General features: G+C 39.4%; 1 protein-coding gene across 5 annotated transcripts; it reads right to left on the bottom strand.

Moving 5' to 3' along the window:
- Positions 1-1,314: 1,314 nt before the first annotated feature.
- On the bottom strand, positions 1,315-15,675 carry LOC148894796 (muscleblind-like protein 2a). 5 transcript variants are annotated; one of them, XM_089002367.1, is made up of 10 exons: positions 15,416-15,675; positions 10,418-10,907; positions 9,572-9,736; positions 9,285-9,482; positions 8,634-8,879; positions 7,192-7,245; positions 6,757-6,913; positions 5,584-5,619; positions 4,325-4,419; positions 1,315-2,944 (listed from the first exon to the last, which is right to left on the bottom strand). In XM_089002367.1, the coding sequence occupies exons 2-10, from the start codon at positions 10,577-10,579 to the stop codon at positions 2,930-2,932; spliced, it is 1,128 nt and encodes a 375-aa protein (XP_088858493.1). In that variant the 5' UTR covers positions 10,580-10,907; positions 15,416-15,675; the 3' UTR covers positions 1,315-2,929. The 5 variants fall into 5 exon arrangements, with proteins under 5 accessions (XP_088858493.1, XP_088858497.1, XP_088858491.1 ...); XM_089002371.1 differs by lacking the exon at positions 7,192-7,245; XM_089002365.1 differs by lacking the exon at positions 4,325-4,419.
- Positions 15,676-22,671: the final 6,996 nt, after the last annotated feature.

The raw sequence follows: 22,671 nt of genomic DNA on the forward strand, positions 1-22,671 counted from the left end.
TATTTACCAACCCCAAAGAAGTAGATGGCAACATTGCCTTGACTTAGACAGTGTTTATTGACAATATTAGATTTTCATAGACTTTAGAAATAACTATTCACATGAAATGGATAATCATACAGTAAAATAAGATCCACTATTATATGAGAAAATGAGTAAGTTTAAAGTTAGATGCGCTGTGGACACGCTGAGTGAACAAAATCATTACCGTAACCATTTATAGCAGTATGACATCATCATCATCATCATAAAGCGTTCCTGAAGACCGCGTGACATTTTTAGTTTTGATCAGACATAATTTCCCAGAGTTGTCTTCGTTTCTTTCAACAAGCAACGTGGATTTAAATGCAAACGTATGTGTCGATGAATAAGGCAACAATGACATTTTTTTAAAGCAAAATTTCTTTTCTCTTGGCTGCTATGGTGGAAATGCTTGAAATGAACTTTTTCACATCAGAAATTTTCAATCAAAACATAACATTAACAGTGGATTATTTACTGCAGTATGTTTAAAATGAACACCACCATATGGAAAAAAAGTGTAATTATGCACTGTATAGTTTCACTGTAATAAAATGTATACAATCACACCGACGAAAGACATCCGTAGTTTGTGACGTGTCCAAAGGTGAACGCTTATTATTCTACCACATACAATGCACTTGGTTACGTCAACAATGCTATGGTCTTTTTCTCCTGATACGACACCGTGAACATCGAACGCCAACTTGTCAAAAGCAAATAATATCACTTCCTACATTTTTCTTTGTTTAATTATATGAAGAATCTCAACGAACATCAGCTTATAAGAAGTTACATTCACGGACAAGTCCGGACTAAATTCTGGCATGTTCTCGGTTAACGTTACATGTAAGAGCATATAAGTCTAAAGTATTTAAATAAAGATGACATCACAAAGAGGAAATAATATAACAATTCATAGATTATCTGAATTAATCAAACATAGTCATGCTCAGAAAAAAAACTTAGGATGGGCATATTCATTGAGTAATTCATGCTCAAGAATTTCATGAAATTGACGGATGAATTCATCATGTCTTTAAGCAATAGACTTCTCGGGCTGCATGCAAATGTAGTTGTTTTTAACCTGTCAGCATATAAAACTGGTCAACATTTTTTCTAATCTTTCAATCAGAGAGACAAGTCAAATCTTTAAGATGATTTTTTTTGTGCTGGCCCTGTTTTCCATAATAATTATTTGACAGCATGTATTTTTTGAAAATATATGAAATCATTATGAATTTAAGGGTTTGGTTCAGCAACAGTTTTTTTTTTTTTTTTTTTGGGGGGGGGGGGGGGGGATATTTACATATGGTTAAGAAGTATAGTAAAATCCGGTTAAAGTTAAAAACACTAAGTGCCAATCTCACAAACCCAACATGCTTGGGGAAATAAAGTCAAGCCAATTTTTATATCAGTGTTAAAAATACATATGGGAGACTTGAAATTTGCCAAAAACTGCTGTTCTCATAATGTGATGAAACATGTCCCCATGTCGCTTCCTGCTCTTTTCTGTGTCGTTGAATGTCGTGCTAAACTAGCTTTCGGTGTTGACAACAACACGAGGCTTGCTTTGCGCTCCATAACAGCGGACTGGTTCCAAATGTTAACCAATTAAAAAAAAAACAGATCAAGCCTCACACTGTCCAATGCCCAATTTGAAGTTGGCACGGAAAGAGAAATTTACAATGGTAAACAATGCGAATTAATATCGATGGTCAATTAAAAAAATACAACCACATGCCCATCCCAAGTGAACATTTTAAAAGATTATGAAATTGAAGAATAAAAGTAACAATCGACATATTAAACAAAATGCCTTCCATTCTATCTTCAGAAACGATAATGAACATCCTTCGTTAATTTTTTTTCTAATCATCTGCACATTCAACTACTCAAAAAAATCTGCTGTGTGGGCAAAGGAGAACTACAGTCATCATAAATATGAAAGAAAATAAAGAGTGAATTATTAATGATAATGAGGGTACATAAATATTCGTAAGTCTTCACAAAGCATTTTTAAGACATGTTCACAACTTTGTATATCAGATTTTTTTTTTCAATAAAGGACAATGTCGTTCGAAGCCCCTTAAATATGACAACTCTTTAGGCACTTGTAACTTTCAAGACTTAACAGTTACAATAATAGTTCAGTCCTTGCAGGATTACATTTCTGTTTGACTATACACTAAATAAACTCTTTACGGTTATGTAAAATGCCTATCATTCGGACCCATCATTTAAATATTAGCTTTCGAGGGGAAAATTCATCCATGCCCTTAAAGAGCACACCACACTCAAGTAGGTCGACTGTGGCAAACAGACTTTTAATGCAATGCAAAGGCACACCAGGTGGAGGAGCACTGCTCACTGGGGATAAAAGCCTGTATATATACTGAGGGCCATTTTTATATTGATATAATTTAAAATAAGTGCTTTTTACTACCTGCTAATAAAGCAATTCAATCTGGCACAAGGTCAAACAATCATGACAAAGAAATGACACATTCAAAAAGTGAACAATCTCTAATATGGTTGTTACCCCTTTACGATGGGCACTACCATGATGACCACATTTCCGACGTGACTATTTACATCATATAAATTTCAGCTATTCTTTGAGTATCATCCAGTACATTGCTGTTCATATGGTTCTGACTACCATTATGTTACTTCCCCCCAGCTGTTTCAATGGAAAAAAACAATGCAGATGCTTTACATTGGCAAATGCATGTTTGAAGGGTCTCGTGTGACCTTAATACAATACCGTACTCGATGTGGTCATGTACTCCACTTGCGCTGCTTGATCAGCATGTGGCTTCCTGCAGGTGTCGTACGCAGTGAACAGTGTATGTACAGATGGGCTGTTCCGGATCTTTGTGGCACTGAGTCAGACTGGTTCCGGAGTCTACTTGAGAATGATCTATTTTAGAAAGATAGAAACATGAAAACGATGTCAAAGTGCTCTTAAATACCCATTAAATTTTATGGACATTGAAGAGCTTGGGGTCAAATGTATCATTGTCAAACCATGTCAAAGTCACTAGGTAAGCGGAGATGCTTTGACTCCCATTTTTCTGCAACATAGTCCAAGTTGTGCCACTTGGTATTGAGTATTGATTAGACTCCGATCAGATCGTAGCAATGTATTAAAATGAATTGGATGAATGAATGAATTGTCAGCTGCAACATTGATTGAGTGATCTTTATATTTGAGAGGATGTGAAATTTTTGAATCATTGAGTCATTGATTGTGTGAATCATTAAGAATATGCTTTCTGTACGTCACATAAACGTCATTAAAAAGGTGTAATTCAAAGCAGATGCACAGTCGGAAGGAGAGTGCTAAACTGCGCTCACGAACCTAAATAGTAGATTAATCATCTCATCAAATGGAACCAGCGGGGAACTAGTTTTATGGTTAAAAATATTAACACTTGTTCTATTATTTGAAGTTATGGTGTTTGAATGTGTCATGATTTTTTAACTAGTCGATCTTTCAACTTTTGACAATGCTGTGGAGCGGGCTGTTTAGCTGCACTATCCAGTATATTAAATAAATAAGGCATTGCACATTAAGTTTGCATTATTTTTTGGTATTGCCCTATTGTTCGTGTAAGAAAATTGTCTACAGTTTTTCATGTTTATTTTCTTCTTAACAAGCTGCAGATGAGCACAAAATCTTGTGGCAATTTCTTTCTTCCTCAGGTGAACAAACTCTGGGCAGACTTTCTGGGAGGCACCACCCACAACAGAGAGCACTGTGCATGGCTGCTGTTGTGCTTGACAATATATTTGATTATTTTGTCGCTCTGGGACCTTTAAACATTGAGAAGAAAAATCTGATCTAGTTGAAAACTATGTGATCGTCCACAATTTCCAACCAAGTGATTGGATCGGGACAACTCCACTTCTGAGTTTCCACCCCCAAAAAATGTTTTTTTTTTTTTTTTTTTTTTTTTTTGGGGGGGGGGGGGGGGGTTTCAAAATAAGAGGTTCACCTCCATATCCTCACAACCCAGAACATTTGGTGAATCCGGCAATCGTGGTAATGTGAAAGACGGTGTGAAAAGCAAATAGGAGTGTGACAATTGACACACACAAGTGTTTGCAGATGTCTACAAGCATTGCCTGTCCTTGAAGAAGTAGCTGATCAACGGGCAACATGAAGCTCAATGACAGACGATGCAAGCAGGGACCCAAAGCAGCTCCTTTAATGTAAAGAGCCCAAGGTTGTGTTGACTAAAAGCCTTGAAAGGAAACAAAAAAAGAAAAAAAAAAACACACAAAAAAAGGAGCAAACCTGATTGGCTGGTGCTGTTGCTGCGTAGGGAACACTTGTGGCGGGAGAAGTTGCTGCAGAGACACTAGCAGGCGTAGCACTGTACATCATGGGGACTGGCTCAGGAAGGGGGAACCATGGAAGCAATGAAAAGGCAGGTGGAGCATTATGGTAACCACAGCGACATATGTCAGTCTTATTTTTTTTTTGCCAGGCAAATACGAAATGACGTTAGCAGCAAGGTGTCACTGGGTTAGAGCTGCAGCTGGCATGAGATTACACAGCAGAGCGAGGCAGAGGGGAGAATATAAAGAAAGGGCTGATGTGAGGACAATTAGGACTTTTATTCGACATCTGAGAAGCAACAAGTACAGCAGCACCACTAAATATTACCAAAGCTTTTATTACTATTAAAAATAGTCATAAATACATGAACAACTAACACTTCTTGTAAAATCTTGTGCAGACACTCATCAGCCATGAAGTGCACACCCATAAAACGAATCAATTAAAATGTCAATTTATATGCATCACACAAATTAGATTGTCCTAGAAAGTCATCTATTTTAGTATGTGAATTAGACAACTGAAACTCATTTGGTTCATGAAACATGTTTTCTTTGTTAATTTCTATTTTTGATAAATGGTTTCCTGAGATGGTGAATATGGCCTTTGCATTAGCTTAAGCTATCACACTAAGAATCATAAAATAGGCTGTGCATCAGATGCTTCTATATTCGGATATTAATCGAAATTAAAATATTTGTTTTCTCAATAAGTTATATAAACCATAGCACCCAGATTTACAAACACAATTGTTAAAGCATTTATTATTGTATCTATGCTTGTTTGTGACTGTAAAGTGTCCTTGTGAGCTTTGAAAGGCACTTGAAATAAAATGTATTATTATTATTATTATTATTATTATTGTAAAGCAGCATTCACAAAAAGCATTTGGCATTAAACATATCAAATGGGAGTGTTTCGTGGCTGACAAGTGTCACTGGAAAGAACACTTTTCAAAATGTTTTCCGTTTTGTCCTACCGCAATATTATTGCTTATTCATAAATTGTACTTCTAAAAGCTGAGGTAATACCCAATAAAATATTAATGCCATATAACATATAGGCTGGCGTGCAAAGACAACATTACATTAAAATGTGTCCTTGAGAGTTTTGAAAGGCGCTTATAAATGAAATGTATTATTCTTATAAAATTGGGTATTGTCAATGTGATTTTATGTTCTAGGATTTGAGTGAGCTTCACCTGAGCTACTTACCTATGCTGTTCGCAGGAGTCATACACAAAACAGACCCTGTTTACATACAAGGGAAAGAGATGGAATTTTAATAAACTATCTGCTTGTTCTTTTTGTCAAATGTTACAAGCTGAGACTGCTTATGAAAAGAAAACATGAGAAATGACAGTCGGGTGGTCAAGTCAGCGGTTGTCATGTCAACTGCAATGTTGCTAGGTAGCAGCCTTATCTAGGTTGCTCATGGTTGCTGAAAGGCAGTGTGAAAAGCAGTCTCGGGTGATTATGTTTATTAGTGAGGAAGCAACAAAGTCATGTTGTTTCACCTCAATGACATTGAGCGTCCAGCGAGGTGCGGTGACATAAGTGAAAGACCTCTCAGAATGTATAAAGCAGCTCTTTGATTATTTTGTTCTTGCAGGTTTGGACCGAGACATATTGGAGCCCACCCCAATCAATCTGAATCCACATAATCAATAGCGGCCTGTTCTTATACTTGTCTTGGACTCCACCACAACAGCAGAGTGTCAATATGTTTCATGAAGTTTTCTCCGTCTGGCCATTTAAGAAATTTACATCTACTTTTTGCCATACTTACAGTGCCCTGTTCTGCACTCTGTTCCCTCCCCGCCTGCCTGACTTGGGCTCTTCCCGGCCCTCCTCCTTTAGATATGTTTCCTGCCTGTCTTGACCCAGCACCTGGATTCCTCTGACCCTCTCTGAATTAGGAGCCTTTTCCTCCAGCCACAACAATATCCACATGTGACAATAAATATCTCTGTATGTTAGTGCTTTGTTCCAGCTTCAGCTGTTGTGAAAGCGCTATATAAATCAATATGTATGTATGTATGTATGTATGTATGTATGTATGTATGTATGTATGTATGTATGTATGTATGTATGTATGTATGTATGTATGTATGTATGTATCATAACCTGCTGAGCTCTCATACCTGTACTTGGGTCCTCATAAACTGTTGATATTGTCAATCCTTTGGTCAAACATAGCCATATGCATCACAATTTTTCCTTATCATAATCCTTGCAAAGGCACCGTTGATCTAAATTGAAGCTCCTTTGTGCACCAAAAGCTATGAATGTTAACATATCGCATGGTATTGTTAAACCTCGAAGTTTAACTAATGCCTGCTTGCAGATTTCCTTCGGGAAAACCCTGTTGAGTGAATTATTGCATACCTGCAGGGTAGAATGCAGCCGTGGCCTGCTGCAGCTGTGTGCTGGCCAGAGCTTGCTGGTAGTGCAACAAACTGGGGCTGAGCAGCGAGCTGGCCCAGTTGCTCTTCTCCAGAGCTGCCCTCTTTGGTAGCGGTTGCAGGATGCTGTGGGGGAAGCCCTGAAAAGCACACACACCACCATTCATTCAGGCCCAGATGCTTTATTATTTTGTAGTCAATAAAATATACATAAATAAGTAAGCCATAACTATAACATAAAAATGTAGCTGTTAATTACACCGCATGCACTCATGGTTTCAGGATACAAATAAAAATGCAAATAATATATCACATTAAATCTATTGAGATTGACACAAATGAGATTCCAGAAAACTCACAGTGACGAAACGACATGTTATCATTTACTGGCTACATGCAAAGCAAAAGGTGAAAATACCAGGTCTACAGTTGCCTCGAGGGGTCGCTTCATTGCTTTGGCAGTCGACTGAGTCTTTTAAGAGCAGACAGCGAGCACATGATGGCAGTGGGCCAATGGGGGGGTCAAGCGTATTAACATACAGCAAGCAGAGGTGCATCATGGGGGACAGCGTTGTGCATAGATGAGAAGGGGGAAAACAAAAATAAGCTGAATGTAGTATACCACATAAAACAGTTTGCATGCACAGTAACCACTCACTGTCTAATGATAAACACCTGACGGTCGGCGTGTGCCATTTAGAATACAGATGATTTACAATTCTACGAGATCCATCATTGCAGAATCAATACTGTTGCAGTCTTAGTTAAACGCTAATAATAGAAGAGGTTAAAATATGGCTACAAGGAGTAAACCAGCATGTGTTTATGGGAGCGATGCATTCGGGACGGGCATAAAAACTGATTAGTCCATCAATTGATTGGTAATTTAGCAAAATCACACATCTATTCATTTTGTCTAAAAGCAGCTGAGGCAAAATGGAGTGTGTGTCTGGCTGAAACCAACAGGGCACTGTTGATTTAGTCTAAACTAGTTTGAGGCCTGAAGAATAACACGGACAACTGACACTCGAACAGAAACAGGCGTTCAAAACATTCAGTGAGCGAGGGCGATAATATGTTTCCTTCCCTCGATTGCAATCCATCACAATGAATGGTGGGGTGGGTGAATAGCTAGTTCATCCAGCTATTGAAGTTAGTCTGCTGGCTCGTGTCATTACCATGTCTTCATCCTAATCATTGGACTAATCTCATGATGATGTGTTTCTATTTCTGAACAAGAACCTGTAATCTGTCGATACCGATTGATATGAATCTGTTTCAAGAAAAGTTAGGCCTCACTTTTGAAACAATTGAAAAAATAATTTAATTCAATTGTTACTTTGCCCTGTGGTTGAATTTAGTTACACTCCCTTGCTTACAATGCATAATACAACATGTCATTGAAAATAAAAGGCAAGTTTAGCAAAAAACGCTGGTTTAAATCATCATGACATAAAATAGCCTCTCGATGTAGCTGTGTTATCAGACAACCAAAATGAAAGGCATTTGCAGTTTAAGTGTGACAGCAGCTATCTCAAATTTGTTTGGTACACAGTATGATAGGAAGCTAAAATTCCCCCGACTGTAAATACTGAGAGCCATGCAGTAAAGTAGAACATAAGTGAAAAGGAGAAACAAATACGATGGTTTACATTTTAAACAACACAGATGGTCTATGGACAACATCTATAGCACAAATAAATACCACATTTTGGTTAAGCTATGATTTACATTCTGAATTCATTTCACAGCTAAATAAAGTTGATACTGAACATGTTATATAGTTTGAAGTACAGTATTTTCACATAAGCATGAATTCAATGAGCTCATTGATATTGAAGGAGGGACATGGTATCTTACCACGGCTGCAGCTGTAGCCTGGGCCGCCATGGCTGTCTGATGTTGACCAGATTTAATTTTGGCCTGCAAGTGTGCAGGCGGGTGAAAATACTTGCACTTGTCGCGGCTGCAGCGGCTCTTGATGTAGTCCATGCAAACGGTGACGGTGTTGTCGACGGTGTCAATCATCGGGCTGTCGCTGGGGTGGGCGAAACGGCAGTCTGTCTCTCCTCGAGCACATGTCCCTCGTTGGAACTCACGACATACCTGCAATCAGTCACACGGCGACAATGGATCAGAATTGGAATGTCTCTTTTCCTTGGGAAATGTGGAAAAGTTAGATGTTCAAGATGAGCGAAAATGTGTGTGGTCAACAACAAGTTCGGACATGTCATTCAACCCGTGTTTTCCAAGAAAAACAGGGGAAATGAGGAACATGAAAAAAAACGCATGATATGTACCTGTTTTTTAATCCGTTCAGTATGTTATGGTGCAATGTGTTCTGCTTCTCAAATGCCTTGGAATTTCTATAAAATTACATTGAAATACATGACTAAACTCACCATTCCATGAGCTATTGCTAAACAAATGACAAACTGCATAGATGGCCAACTTAAACTAGGTCCCGCTGTCACATATACTGTATAACTGTTTGTACTGGCTCAACGGTACCTCCAGTTTGTCAGTACGCTGGAGTTTCTGGGAGGGTGAAGAAGAGGAAGAAGAGGGCGAGCTCTGGACCGTGACAGGCGGGCTCCCTGAAACAAGAACCTGACTGGTGGGGAGGATGTCTGTGGGAAGAAGGCCGATCCCGTGGCTTAGGGGCGTCAAGTAGGAACCATAGCCGAGACCCGAGTTGTTGCCAAGACCCTGTGTCGCAGGAAATGAAGGCTGTGAGGTAATAGAACCAAGAATAGGTTGAAACCTGGCATTACTCTTGTTCAGTGTGGGGGACTCACGACAGACTGCAGACTGGCTGTAGGGATCATGATCTGCATCTGCTGTGCGAGCACTGCAGCTGCTGTCTTCTGCTGGATGAGATTGTTGCGACCGTTTATTTCCAGCTGTGTCTTTAAGTGTGAGGGCGGATGGAGGTACTTGCAGTTCTCTCTTGAGCATCTGCCCTGCATTCAGAGAACGACAATGGATGTATGTACAATAGGGTGCTTTTAATTCAATTTTCCCCTCTGAATGCAGGTTTCTCAGCAAGATTCCACGCTCAGAATCGACCATCAGTGATTGTCAACACACGCCCCCACAACCGCAGTGGTGTCATAAGTGTGCTCATTGCGATGACGTGGCAGCTAGTTCCCACATGTAAAACGTGAATTTTGAAATGCAAAATGTGATGTAAAACCGGTTAGTTTGAGTCTTGTTCTACCCGACTGGTGTCTGGTCTTTTCTCTATGGCCAATACATGAGAGAATCCAGTTGTGAAATGAGCATTTCAGTGCAAAGGGGAGTCGTTGAATTGTGCAAATCTGTGACTTCAATGCCAAATGTCTGCACAAAGGTAAATGATGCAGTCACCTTCAATGCTTTGCATGGGCATCTGTATTAGCCTCATGAGACAAATACATGTATATGTGTCATGTGTCTTCACACTCTAACCCTGGGGTGTAGCGCTGCGGGCTAACATCTAAAGAGAGATCAGTTCAGGATGTTTGCTTCAAATGAAAGTCATGAGACCCTCATTTCGAGATCACATGGCAAGGCAGATGCCATTAGTGGAAACACCAGCTGATGGGCACCAAAACCTCGACTCTCTTGCAGCGCTGAAAACTGAACAATGCGATCTTTCTTACTTTTAGCGAGTCAAAGCAGGCGATGACCCTTCCATTTTCCACTTGGCAGCTCTTTGGCGGATGAGCAAATTTGCATTCCTCGTCACTGCGTGAACAGTTTCCTCGCTGAAACTGTCGACACACTTCCAAGGTCAGCCATTTTGTGTCTCTCCCAGACGCCATGTCCAAAGGTTCTTGATCATAAACAGTTCTGATTATAAGACAATCACGGTGCTGAAAGCGGAAGGCCGATCACAGTCCCCTCCGAAAACAAGAGATAAAGTCCGCCATGAGCTAGAGCTAGAAGGAGGGTCGATGAGCTAGGAGACCACACATTCGTTGAATACGAGCACTCATTGGCTTTCCTTTGGAAATTATACAGGACCGGTTCCTTCTTTAGACTATGATCCTATTTTGTTGATGTGCAAAAGTAGAAGCCTCCTAGATGCTGTTTCCGGATGCAAAGGAAAGTTCAAGCTGAGGAATTCTTCGAGGCACTTATACCGGCGAGCTGAAAGATATAAAAAACAGAAATATTACTTGCTTATTGGTCTAACATTGCCAAAAACAGACATGCCCACTGAAAAATTTACTGGAGTGATAAGTTAACAGACCTCAATGTGCATTGTCCAAATGTTTTTCAACCTCTGCAATATTGATGTAAGATGGATAAAACGGGAAGATTGCCTAATTGTATTTTAGTGAATTAAGATGGAGTTCTTCATTTGTCTTGCATTAACAAATCCCTAATACACATGACTCAGACCACAGTTCCTGAATAAATCATACAGCTGTACAGAACAACTTTATGTTGCAATATATAATTAACTAACTAAATAACTGTTGTCATTTGACTGTTTACAGTTCGTGCTGTTTCTTGTTTTGACTAACAGTGCAACTGATTGTTTGACTGAACTAACCAAATATTGTGCAATAAGTCATATTTATTTGCAGTCATATGATTTCAAGGTTTTTGCAGCAGAAACAGCTGTCGTCATGGATACACATTTTGAGATATTGTCATGGACAGAACATGACCCAGATAAAGAAAGTGATTGTGACGAATGCTCAAAAGTTACTCAATTTGTTACCACAGGCGCACAGCAAATTTAATCAGTAACTTCACTTTTTTTTTCCACAAAAAAATAAATAAATCTTGTTTTACCGCCGGATCAATTCAGGCATTAATTTTCAGCAACATTATTTAACAACACTCACCATATTTCCTTTAATTGACCAAATTCAAATTACACCCACCATTCTCACAAATGCCACACCTAAAATAATTGACTCCTGAAATATAAGTGGGATGCTTGTGCTTACCTTTCGCATGACTAATACCACCATGCATTTCAATGTTAAGTTTTAGTGCACCACACACAACTGGTTGGGCAGAAGTAGCATATGTAAAGCTGAAATTTAAATTTTAAAGAGAAACTTTGAAATTGTACTTGTGTCTTCACACAGACGACAACGTCCTAATAACTGTACAGCTCACAAAGACAGCTGAGATAGGCTCCAGCATCCCCTGCGACCCGAATGAGGAATAAGCGGTACGGAAGATGATGATGAGATGAGATGAGCCTTTATTTGTCTCACAGTGGAGAAATTTACATTTCACAGCAGCAAAATCAAAAGACAGGAGCTGCTGTAATGGCAGCTATTCTCGCGACGCTATCTTGTCGTCAAAAAAAAAAAAACAACAAATGTGACACAACACAAAAGACAACACAGACAGTCATTCAATCTTAAGAACTTTTTCCCCTCTTTGTTGTTTATATGAAGCTGATCTAGATGAAAGAGGAGAGGATCAAAGCCCCCTTATAACCAGTGGAATGCCTACGTCTGCTACAAGCTAAGTAGCATCCATTGATGAAAAGAGATTGTCTCACATCTCTTGTCCCACGTGAATCCGCTTCAATTCCAAGCCGCCACAGTTCCACATACGCATTGGCGCACTGCACTGACGCTCCTTCTCTTCATGGGCTACTCAAGCCATGCATCCAACCAGCCACAGATTGTCTAACAGCATCAACCTTTCCCCGGAACAAAGCGGGGCAGTTGAAATGCTGCCCATTGAGGGCGCAAAAAAGCACAAGCGCCGCAGAGCTGTCCAGCGATGACAGACATTCCTTGCAATCACAAACAGTGCTGGCCCATTTGTGCGATTGAGAAGGTGCAGCGTCTCAGCACAGTCTCGTCCTCCTTCGTGGCCAGAAATGCTGAAAAACAATCCGCATCAGGTCCATACGGCGCACAACAACACAAAGTAACAAAAGAAAACTCAAAGACAAGACAAAACCAAAAAATAAAAGCAAGGCTGGTGAGAGCACTAGCCGACTTGCCGACGGCTGCCTACTCGGGCGCCATCTTGGACTTTAATTTAATTCACACAGTTCTGATTGTTCACTTTGGAGTTGGCCAACAGTTATGGCAATGCAACAATAGAACAAAGTGTGTATTAAGTGTGTAACAATGCATGATGGAAGGCAAAACCTGCAATCTTCGAAGACATAAATCCACATCACCTTTTAAACGGCAGAACCGTAACACACCCTTTTTAACTCCAAGGGCTATTTTCATAGGCAGAGCATGTGAGCTCAGACATCAGAACGGTTGTATCTTGAGCATACACGGGAATTTGGTAGACCACACCTGCACCGTAACGGCCGTTCCGGCGGATCAAGGACATTGTTTTTTAGGCCCCACCCCACCTCCCAGTGTCCTTGACAATTCGGTGGCTGAAAGTAGACTAAATGTTATGCCTACTGGTAGCCTTTTTAATCTGTGACACAAGTACCTTCCATCCAAAGTTCCTTTCACACTTGCTGCTGTGAAATGTAAATTTCTCCACTGTGAGACTAATAAAGGCCAATCCAATCCAATCCAATCCAATCCAATCCAAGTAGTGTAATGCGATTTGGGTGAATTTGATGGAGGTACAGGGAGATTTAGCACTCAAATAAAGTGTGTGTTTGACATGATTATATTTCATTCATAAATATGGCGACAGCATGAGTAAAATCCTCTCAAATATTTGAATGACCAAAAATCGATCACATTTGCATTATCATTGTTACAACAATCACACCTGGATGCCACATAGCTACCAGTTTTCAAGTTCCGATTTAACATCATCCGTAGACGAAGGTATTTTTAGAGTCTATGGAAATACCCAAAGAAAAACAACACCATCCGTGCACACAATCGGATCATGCTTTCCTCTAGGTGTGTGGCCCCCAAAGTTTGATCCTAGTGCATATTGTATGACTATTTATCTGGTCGCAAGACACTGAGAAAGAAGACTGGCTTTACTAAATATGACCCTGAAATTCAAGAGCATCGTTTATGTCAGGTTGTATGCGACCTTTACAGCTACTTGGTTGGGTGAAACCCCACATGGCTGCCGCTGCTCAGCCACAGAAAAACCGATCCTGTTACTGTAAAGTGACTTTGAGAGGTTTGAAAGGCGCTTATATATGAAATGTATTATTATTATTATTAAATGTCGAAGATGTCACACAAAGGACCAATTTAACACCAAAAAACATGTAATACCCGTGTTATGCATTATTGTTGCCTTCTATGTTATGACTGTTTCGTGTTTTCAGATGTGCATCACAAAAATGTTCTTGGAAACCATGTTTAAAAATGTATATGAGTAATCTATGATAATTCAGTACAGTGTAAATCTAGCCTTCAGAGAACAAGTTTGGTGTGAAATTTTGATGTTCATTGTGACACCGAACATCTTTCGGTTTTTGCATTGCTCAGTAAGGGGCGAATTCCATTTATAAAGAACACAAACATGGTAATGCGATGTTTAAACACACACACAGTGTTAATTAAACACAAAACAGGATACACTTAGTTAGCCATGTGACACACAGGATGTTGAGGCGAGGGGAGAAAAATGTATCAGCTAGCGCATAAAGTGCATGCTGAGAAGTTGGCTTGACAAACACGCTGATTTTCGTTCACATTGGTTGACCAGGAGCTTACTGTCGCAAGCTATCGTGAAATCCTGTTGCACACAAGAGCATTCCTTTGAGGAAAAAGTCAGGAAATGAGCAACAGCAAATGACTTTACCTACCTATCCTTGCATCTATGCAGTGCAGTCATACACAACTTCAGAGGCACGGTTTAAAAAAGGTAATGAACATGTATGAAAAAGAAAATACTCAGTGGCAAAACATTTCCTTTTCAACAATTGGGAAACTGGAGCGACTCAGTCCAACATTCCCAGCCTCCCCCTTTCCTGCGGGGAAGATCCTCCCAGTCTGGAATGGACCAATTGGAAACAAGAAAGGGATACATGCATATGATGAAAGCTGTCTGCAAAACACTGCTGCCTCTTGGAATAAAAAAACTTTCCTTGACCAGATTATGGAATGTCATGCCGCTGAAAATAATCTATTTACATACATGTACACTTTATTAAATTTAAGTAGAAAACCATGGTAAACATTTTAAAAACAGCATTTGTGATAAAGGTAATTATTATCACAACACAAGAGTTTGCGTATGCACAAGACACATTAAGTATGTGCCCTTTTTAGTATGAAAACATACGTTTCCTTTGATAGATAACCGTAAATGTTTGCTTAGCCTGCCCGGTTAATGTACAGCATTCAAACTGGACACAATTTAACCTTTGTGAAAACAGCCTCCTGCTTAGAAAAGATAACATTGCGTTCAAAACACGCGCTGAGGGTGAACCAATATAATGATTTTCATTTTTGACACGACGACATGCCACTCAGACGACTCAACGTCACTGTTCCGATATCAAAGGGGAACTTGAACATCGTCATTGCCTTATTCTTTCAATGTTCTTGTTTTACTTCCTCGCTGTAACGTTGGCTTGTTTTTTTTTCGAAGTCACGATAAATATTCTGATTCTGACGTGGTCTTTAGCAATAGCACTGCAGGGATTCGGCCACCCACGTTCTTAATGACGACGTATTCGCATTTAGCTTGATGCTAACTCCGGTTAGCCAGGGGCGAGAGTTGCTTACCTCATCGCCGCGGAAGAACCGCTGCCCGCGGTGTTAGTGGGAGCAGGAGGAAGAGAGGGGGGACGTACGGCCCCAACACCACAGCTCGGAAAACAACACATAAAACCGAACCGTTAGGCCGAAATGAACACTCAACAACCAGTATATGTTGAGCGAAAGCTAAAGTATCTCGTACAGCTCGGGTGAGGTTATTTTCCAACGGCCATTACTTTGTGACATGACACAGCTTTGAGCAACAAGCTCTTGACAGCTTACTGTACAGTCGTCGATGTGATGTCACGCAGGGTTCGGCTAAAGAGCTGTGATACTTAAGAAAGGTTAATAACTCACCTTAGATGGTTTCTCGTTTATTAAATCATATAACTCGTAATTTTTTATTTAAATATTGACAATATTATGGCAATTTAATTAAAAAGATGTGCACATTTTAAAATGTTTTCGTTTCACCACCCCTTCTGAACGACAGAATGGTTCGGTCCACACGAAAGCCAGGAGGCTAGAAGGGCAAAAGGTTTCCTTGTTACCAAGGGAACAGCAATAAATCCATGTGAGGTGTGTTTTATTTTGTATTGTTGTTATTATTAACATTTAAATCACGTCTCTTTTATTTTCAGAGTTCATTTACTTTTTAGAATGTTGTTCGAGTGCACCCGTACTAACCCAATGCACCATAATGCAGTTAACATCTCTTCTTCTTTTCCTTTCGGATTTTCCCTTCAGGGGTCGCCGCAGCGAATCAATGCCCTCCATCTATCCCGGTTTTGTGCATCTTCTTCTCTCACACTAGCTACCTTCATGTCCTCTTTAATGCAGTTAACATGACAAGCTTTATTTTACACTGCGTCAATAGATTTATGAATCACAGATATAATCAGCGCAGAATGTGTGAGGACAATGTAACGAGCCAAGGTCAAATGAGTCAGATGCTAACAGGACCGAGAGGAAGGATTTTGATTAAATGTTTAACACCAAGGTGTGTCATATGAATATAATTTCAAATGTGATTTTTTTTATCTCTTTGGATTGGATTGGATTAGATTTTAGTAGTCTCACAGAGACTACTAAAATGTACATTTTACAGTAGCAAACTGATGAAAGTAAGAGGAAAGGAAAGGAAGAAGAAAAACAAACACAGGACCTGCTGTAAAGGCAGCCACTCTCGCTGTGCCATCTTGAAGTCAAAACAACAACAAATTTAAAGTACAAAAAATGTGACACAACACAAAAGACAGTCAATCAATCTTAAACACCCTCTTTGTTGTATGAAGTAGTTCTAGGTGAAAGAGGATCATCACAGTGTCCTTTTCAACAATGGATCAGGGACTTCAAGGTGAAATGTGCACATCTGCGACAAGCTAAATGTTGAAAGCAAACATAAAGCGATAGCATCCATTGACGAAAAGAGACTGTCTCACATCTCCTGTGCCATGTGAATCCACTTCAATTACAAGCTGCGACAGTTCCACATATGTAGTTGTATTAAGTTCATCCTGTCTACTTGATAAGTAATCATATCATCACATATGCTTCGGCACTCTGCGGTGACGCTCCTTTCTTCTCATCGCAGCCTCCTCAAGCCATGCATCCATCCATCCTGCTCCAGACTGTCCAACAGCACCAACCTTTCCGCTGAACAAAGCGAGGCTTTGAAAATGCTGCCCATTACAGGCGCATAAAAGCACAATCGCCCCAGAGATGTCCAGCGATGTCAGTGAAATGGAATTGACATTCCTCCCAATCAAAAACAGTGCTGGCATATTTGTGCGACTGAGAAGGCGCATTGGTGAGTCAGTCTCCTCCTTAATGGAAGTTGTGGCCAAAAATATTCAAAAACAATCCGTATCCATTCCACACGGAAGACGAGATGGAGTAGCATGTCTGCCATTATAATTCAGTGTGTTGCTTTATCATTTTATTGGTTTTAGTTTTATTGGCCAGTCTAGTATCAAATTTGTTTTTAATGTAAAGATAAAGAAAATAAAAGTAAATGTCATAAAAAAACTAACCAAATAATAATTACGCGGGAATACATACGTATTGTTAAAAAGAAATGTAATAACTAAGAATAACAATAAATAAATAAAAAATAAATACCCAAATCCTCAATTATCAATATACAGATTCATACATCATGTTAAATTATGTTGGATAAGTGCCATTTTGTGCTGTATAACAAATAACATAATCTAATATACAAAGTACATATAAACAGCAGTTTACCACCTTCGTACAACAAATACAAAAATGTACTATCAATGAGAAAAGTACATACTTTCCTCTTTTAATTCCAGGTTTCTTGATTTATTTTCAATAAAATAAATATGTAAAATATTTGTAAGATAATTAAAACGCACACATGAATGAACAATGTGTAAATAAAGTAAAACAATTTAATGATGTTTCATCTAGGCTTGTGTGTATTTTTTTATGTGATTTGTCAGCAAACAGGAAATGCAGCATGCATTCAGTGTCACATGCCGAGGTCAGCACATTGTTCTCTGTGAGGAAAATTCCCTGGGTGAATGAAAGTCATATGACTAAAAGAGAAACCAAAACAATGCATGATGCTTTTGCTTATGTTGTTTTATTACCCACAGTTGAATTCAAAACGTTATATGGGATATTGTTGAAATATTTAAAGGACAACCGACACCATTATTTTGTTTCCTAACTGACATCAGAAAAACGTTTTATAGCATCTAAAATACCCAAAACACGCAGGATGATATTTTTAGTCAAATGCAAAACACCAATAAAAACGACTTAAAGTGTCTAAAAACTACTTCAATTTGAAACCAGAAGTGGCCAGTTTCAGAAGGTCCCGCCCCCTTGTTCGTGGTGTCACGCCAAGACGTCTTCAAAACAATCAAAACAATGGCTTCAGATTCGGACAAGATGCTTTCTTGTTACTCATCCAGTTATGAATATGATTCAAATAGTTCTGAAGAGGAAAGCATACATGTTTGCAATCGATTAAAGAATTTATTCCGTGTCATTTCGAGGCATCTGGAGAGAAATGTAGCACCCACAAGATGGCGACAAAGCTCTGTGGAAATGGGCTGATTTTTTTTCTCCTGGGATTTTTGTCAGCGAATATCAAATAGTAGCCATCACCATCGCATTACTTATGTGTTTTCCTTCTCATTTCGCCATCAACATGGATCAACACGAAGTTTTCAGACCAAACAAAGTACCGCAAAATGCATTGACGTGATGAAAGGACTGCTACAGTGTGTCCTTTCTCGGTCAGGGGCGTTCCTTCCGTGACGTGACGTGAGGATCGTCACCAACTCAAAAACAAGACTTCCGGAATATTCAGCGCAAGTCTTAAAACGTAAAATATCGCTATATGCGGTGGAATCTTTGTAAAATACGCTCAGTAGAAGTAGTTTGAAGCAATTTTCTTCTTGTCCTTCTTATTTTTTTTTCTTCTTCTTCTTATTTTCCTTTCGGCTTTCCACTTCAAGGGGTCGCCACAGCGAATCAGTGTCCTCCATCTTCAGAGGCTTGATCCGCATGTTTGTTTTGGCCAAGCTTTTACGTCGACTGCCCTTCCTGACACAACCCTCTGTATTTATCCGGGCTTGGGACCGGCACAAGAAGACTTGTGTCCCTTTGTGGCTTCTAGTTGTGTCATAGATGTTGATCAGAGCCCCCAAATTGGCATCTGACAGCAACATGTAGTAAAATGCATAGTACAGTAAAGGCCCATAGGAAATCCCCACATGGGTCATTGATTCGCGATGTCAGCTGTCTTCCAACTCAGGGTCCTCCGTCATGGGTTTCTGCATGACTGACGTTATGTCATTCACCTTCCCTACATTCATGGCACTATTAGATTGAGGCTCAGGCAAGGGAACTTGATCCAGACCATTATTGTTCAGAATCAGAATCAGAATCAGAATTCTGATTCTGATAAAGGTATTCTGATTGTTGTTATTGTAACCTTTATTCTTGATATTTCTGCTTCCTATCCGAACACTGGCACGCCCACTAGTTTGAAAAAAAAATCAATTCAGAATGTATAATAAGACAGTAGGGACACAAATACGTAAGAAAAATGAAAACATTGGACATTTCCTAATATGAAGAACTCAAGTATGGTCTAGGAACTTATAAAGTTTGTTCTTTCTCAGATTGCAAGTCTGTTTGTGTATTGTAATGTTTGTTACTGTGTTACACAAAAAGTCTATTTTTATCTTGTAATGTCTATTACTCTGTTACTAAATAGATTATTGGTCCCCACTCCGATATTTCTATCTATGATTGCAGCACGAAATCCTGGTACATTTTCTAAGTAAAGCCTTCACAATTATCCAATCGATGCCTCCTCAGCGGAGAATTTTATGTAATTTTTATTCTCACAAGGGGTGCAGGCATGCCAGAGCCTATCCCAACTGTCGTGGGATTAATGAGATACTGTATTCTAAAAAGACTCAATTGTCACCGTCAGAAACAATATATGTGGTTGTTTTAATTTTGCTCTTAATCGGCAAGCACCCCGGAGATCCAACTATTTGCGTATTAGTCGCCAAATAGCTTTCTCCATAAAGATTTGTGATTCAGGCTGACTTGTTTTACTTGAAAAGCTTACCTAACTTGACGTGTGTCACTGTCATCCATTTTCCCGAAATGGCACTTTCTGACAGTCGTGACAAGGATAAGCCTCCCGCGACACCGCGTCAAGTGTGGACTCTACATTCACACCACATGTCCCACTGTAAGGCAGCATTATGAAGCGAAATATAATTTATATCCATTTACACTTCTCATTAAATTCACGCATGGACTGCCTACAGTAGGTTAGTTACACCCGAGACTGGTTGGCAATCACTTGGAGGGTACATACAGACAAAGAAGCAATCAAACTCACAATTATCACATATATGGACAATTTAGAATCTTTAATGCACATGACAAACTGGTTTTTGGAATGTTGTATCTGAGTAGCTCACTGTCATGATCTGGTTGGCGACCAACGGGTGGCGCTGTCGGCCCCGCCTGCACCTGCACAGGTGCTGGTCGTCTTGATCAGTGGCGGACTGCCACGTTCGGATTGGCGACCAACGGGTAGTGACGTCAGCCCTGCCTGCAGCCTCGCAGGTGCGGGTCGTTTTAATCAGTGACACTAAAAAGGACTCCCGGCACGACCATCCGGTGTCAGTTCATTGTTTGTTGCATGCTTTGTTTGCAATTGCATGCATTGTATGCTGTGCATGTGTTTGTTTAACCTTGGCGGACTTTTACACTTGGTTTTCTGTTGATACTTCTTTCTGTTCAGATCATTTTGATGTTTTACATTTTGTTCCTGCTGACCTTTATTTTAATACAATTTGTCAAACAACCTCCTGCTCCCTCCTGCCTGCTTTTTGGGATCTGCACCCGCCATCACCACCTCGCAAAAGCGTGACACTCACAAGCATGGGGAAAATATGAAAATGTCACGCAGGAAGGCCACCACCTTTTTTTTTACCGAGGGGGTTAAAAAAAATTCTCATTGTAATATATTTTTTTACTTCATTGGTCTTGCTTCAATTCTTTGTCTTTACTCACATTCAATGGAAATATCAAGAAGTATTTTTTTTCATGGAGGAGAAAGGCTGCAAGTCTCAGAAATGGCCACTAAATGTCAGTATAGTGTTAATCTTTTATTGTGCCTTGTCTCTTATTCCAGCAAAATGACAGATGCAAGAGGGTCAGTTTGCATTCATACATTATTGTGGAAGAATACCACTGTAACCTATCTGTTATCTTTGTTTCTGATTTTCTACATGTTTATCCACAAAAAAAAGAATCTCGTAAAAATATACAATGACAGAACCAAAAGTACAAAATGCCAACAGTTTTTCCCCGTTACTTTATAACGCATTTACGGCGAGGGGGTTCATATGAACACAGATAAATTCATTTTCAAATGCATTAAGATTGTTTCTTGACTCACTAATTATTGTTTACTATGTATAATTAATTATATATTACGTTTTAACCTATTTAACTCTGTTTTGATTTTATTGTGATTTTTTTAAATGAATTTATATTTGTTCATATGAACACGCTCGGCCTAAATGAGTAAACCCAAAAAGAGAATAACAACATGTCCAGAGTGTGCCATTTTGACCTGCAATAAAATTAGGATATCTGCACTAATTAATTTCGACTGTTTTGATGGATTTACTATTTTATTAGTATTTAATAACAACATATGTTCTTTTTTTTAACCATTTGTTATTTCATTCCTGGCATGTTCAACTTTTTTCCCCCGATTAAAGTGCCAACAAAAGTGGGCGTAGTCCGTTTGATTTTGTGAAAGACTGCAGAATCATTCACCCTCATGTTTATTTCATAAGTCATTTTTCTTCTTTGTTGTAAGATGAAGAAATCAATGTACCTTGCAGAATGAATACCATATGGAACCAGGCAGTTTTATCTACTGAGTAGAAAAGCTCTGAAAGAAATGTCTTCGGGAAAGACCATCCATGTGTTATTATTTTTTTTCTCCAAGTCATTAAATGCTTCCTACGGTCAAATCATTGGAGAGAATATAATCATACCATCTGTGCTAGAGCCGGATGAAAGAAACACTATCCAACTGTGCGGTGCAACCTGAGGGGAGGCACACGGTTTTCACTTGTAAGGGCATTAAAAAATATGTTCAAATAAAGCCCACTAACAACAACATTGCCTTGTTTGCCTTGATAAAAAAAAACATTTGTTTACAGTACTAAGGTGTGTCTGTTGACTTCTTGAGGCCGACCTTTTAAGCTTTTTCCGCAGCCTGCAATCATTTAGATCAATTATCAGTGTTTGGGAGCCTTTTACTGAGCGAGTTGCTTGTTCTGTAGCCACAAAGGGACATATGTCTTCTTGTGCCGGTCCCAAGCCCGGATAAATACAGAGGGTTGTGTCAGGAAGGGCACCCGACGTAAAAGCTTCGCCAAAACAAACATGCGGATCAAACCTCTAAAGATGGAGGACATTGATTTGCTGTGGTGACCCCTTTGAAGGCAAAAGCCAAAAGGAAAAGAAGAAGATCAGTTTTGGAGATGCAAGAAAAAAAAAAAATCAGTCAGTTACCGGTAATCTCTCCGGATAACAAGTGAAATGTCACATAAAAATGTCAAACCTGTGTTTAGTGCTGTGATTCCTTGGAGATTACGTTTTAGTGAAAACACTACTTTAAACCATCAACAATGGATGTAGTCTACATGCTTGTGACAAAATTGTTATGGGGGTGTATAACAGACGGCGCAGTGTCA

The sequence above is a fragment of the Hippocampus bargibanti genome, linkage group LG08, assembly GCF_051943395.1.
Source record: "Hippocampus bargibanti isolate YZ-2025 linkage group LG08, ASM5194339v1, whole genome shotgun sequence".
NCBI lineage: Eukaryota > Metazoa > Chordata > Actinopteri > Syngnathiformes > Syngnathidae > Hippocampus > Hippocampus bargibanti.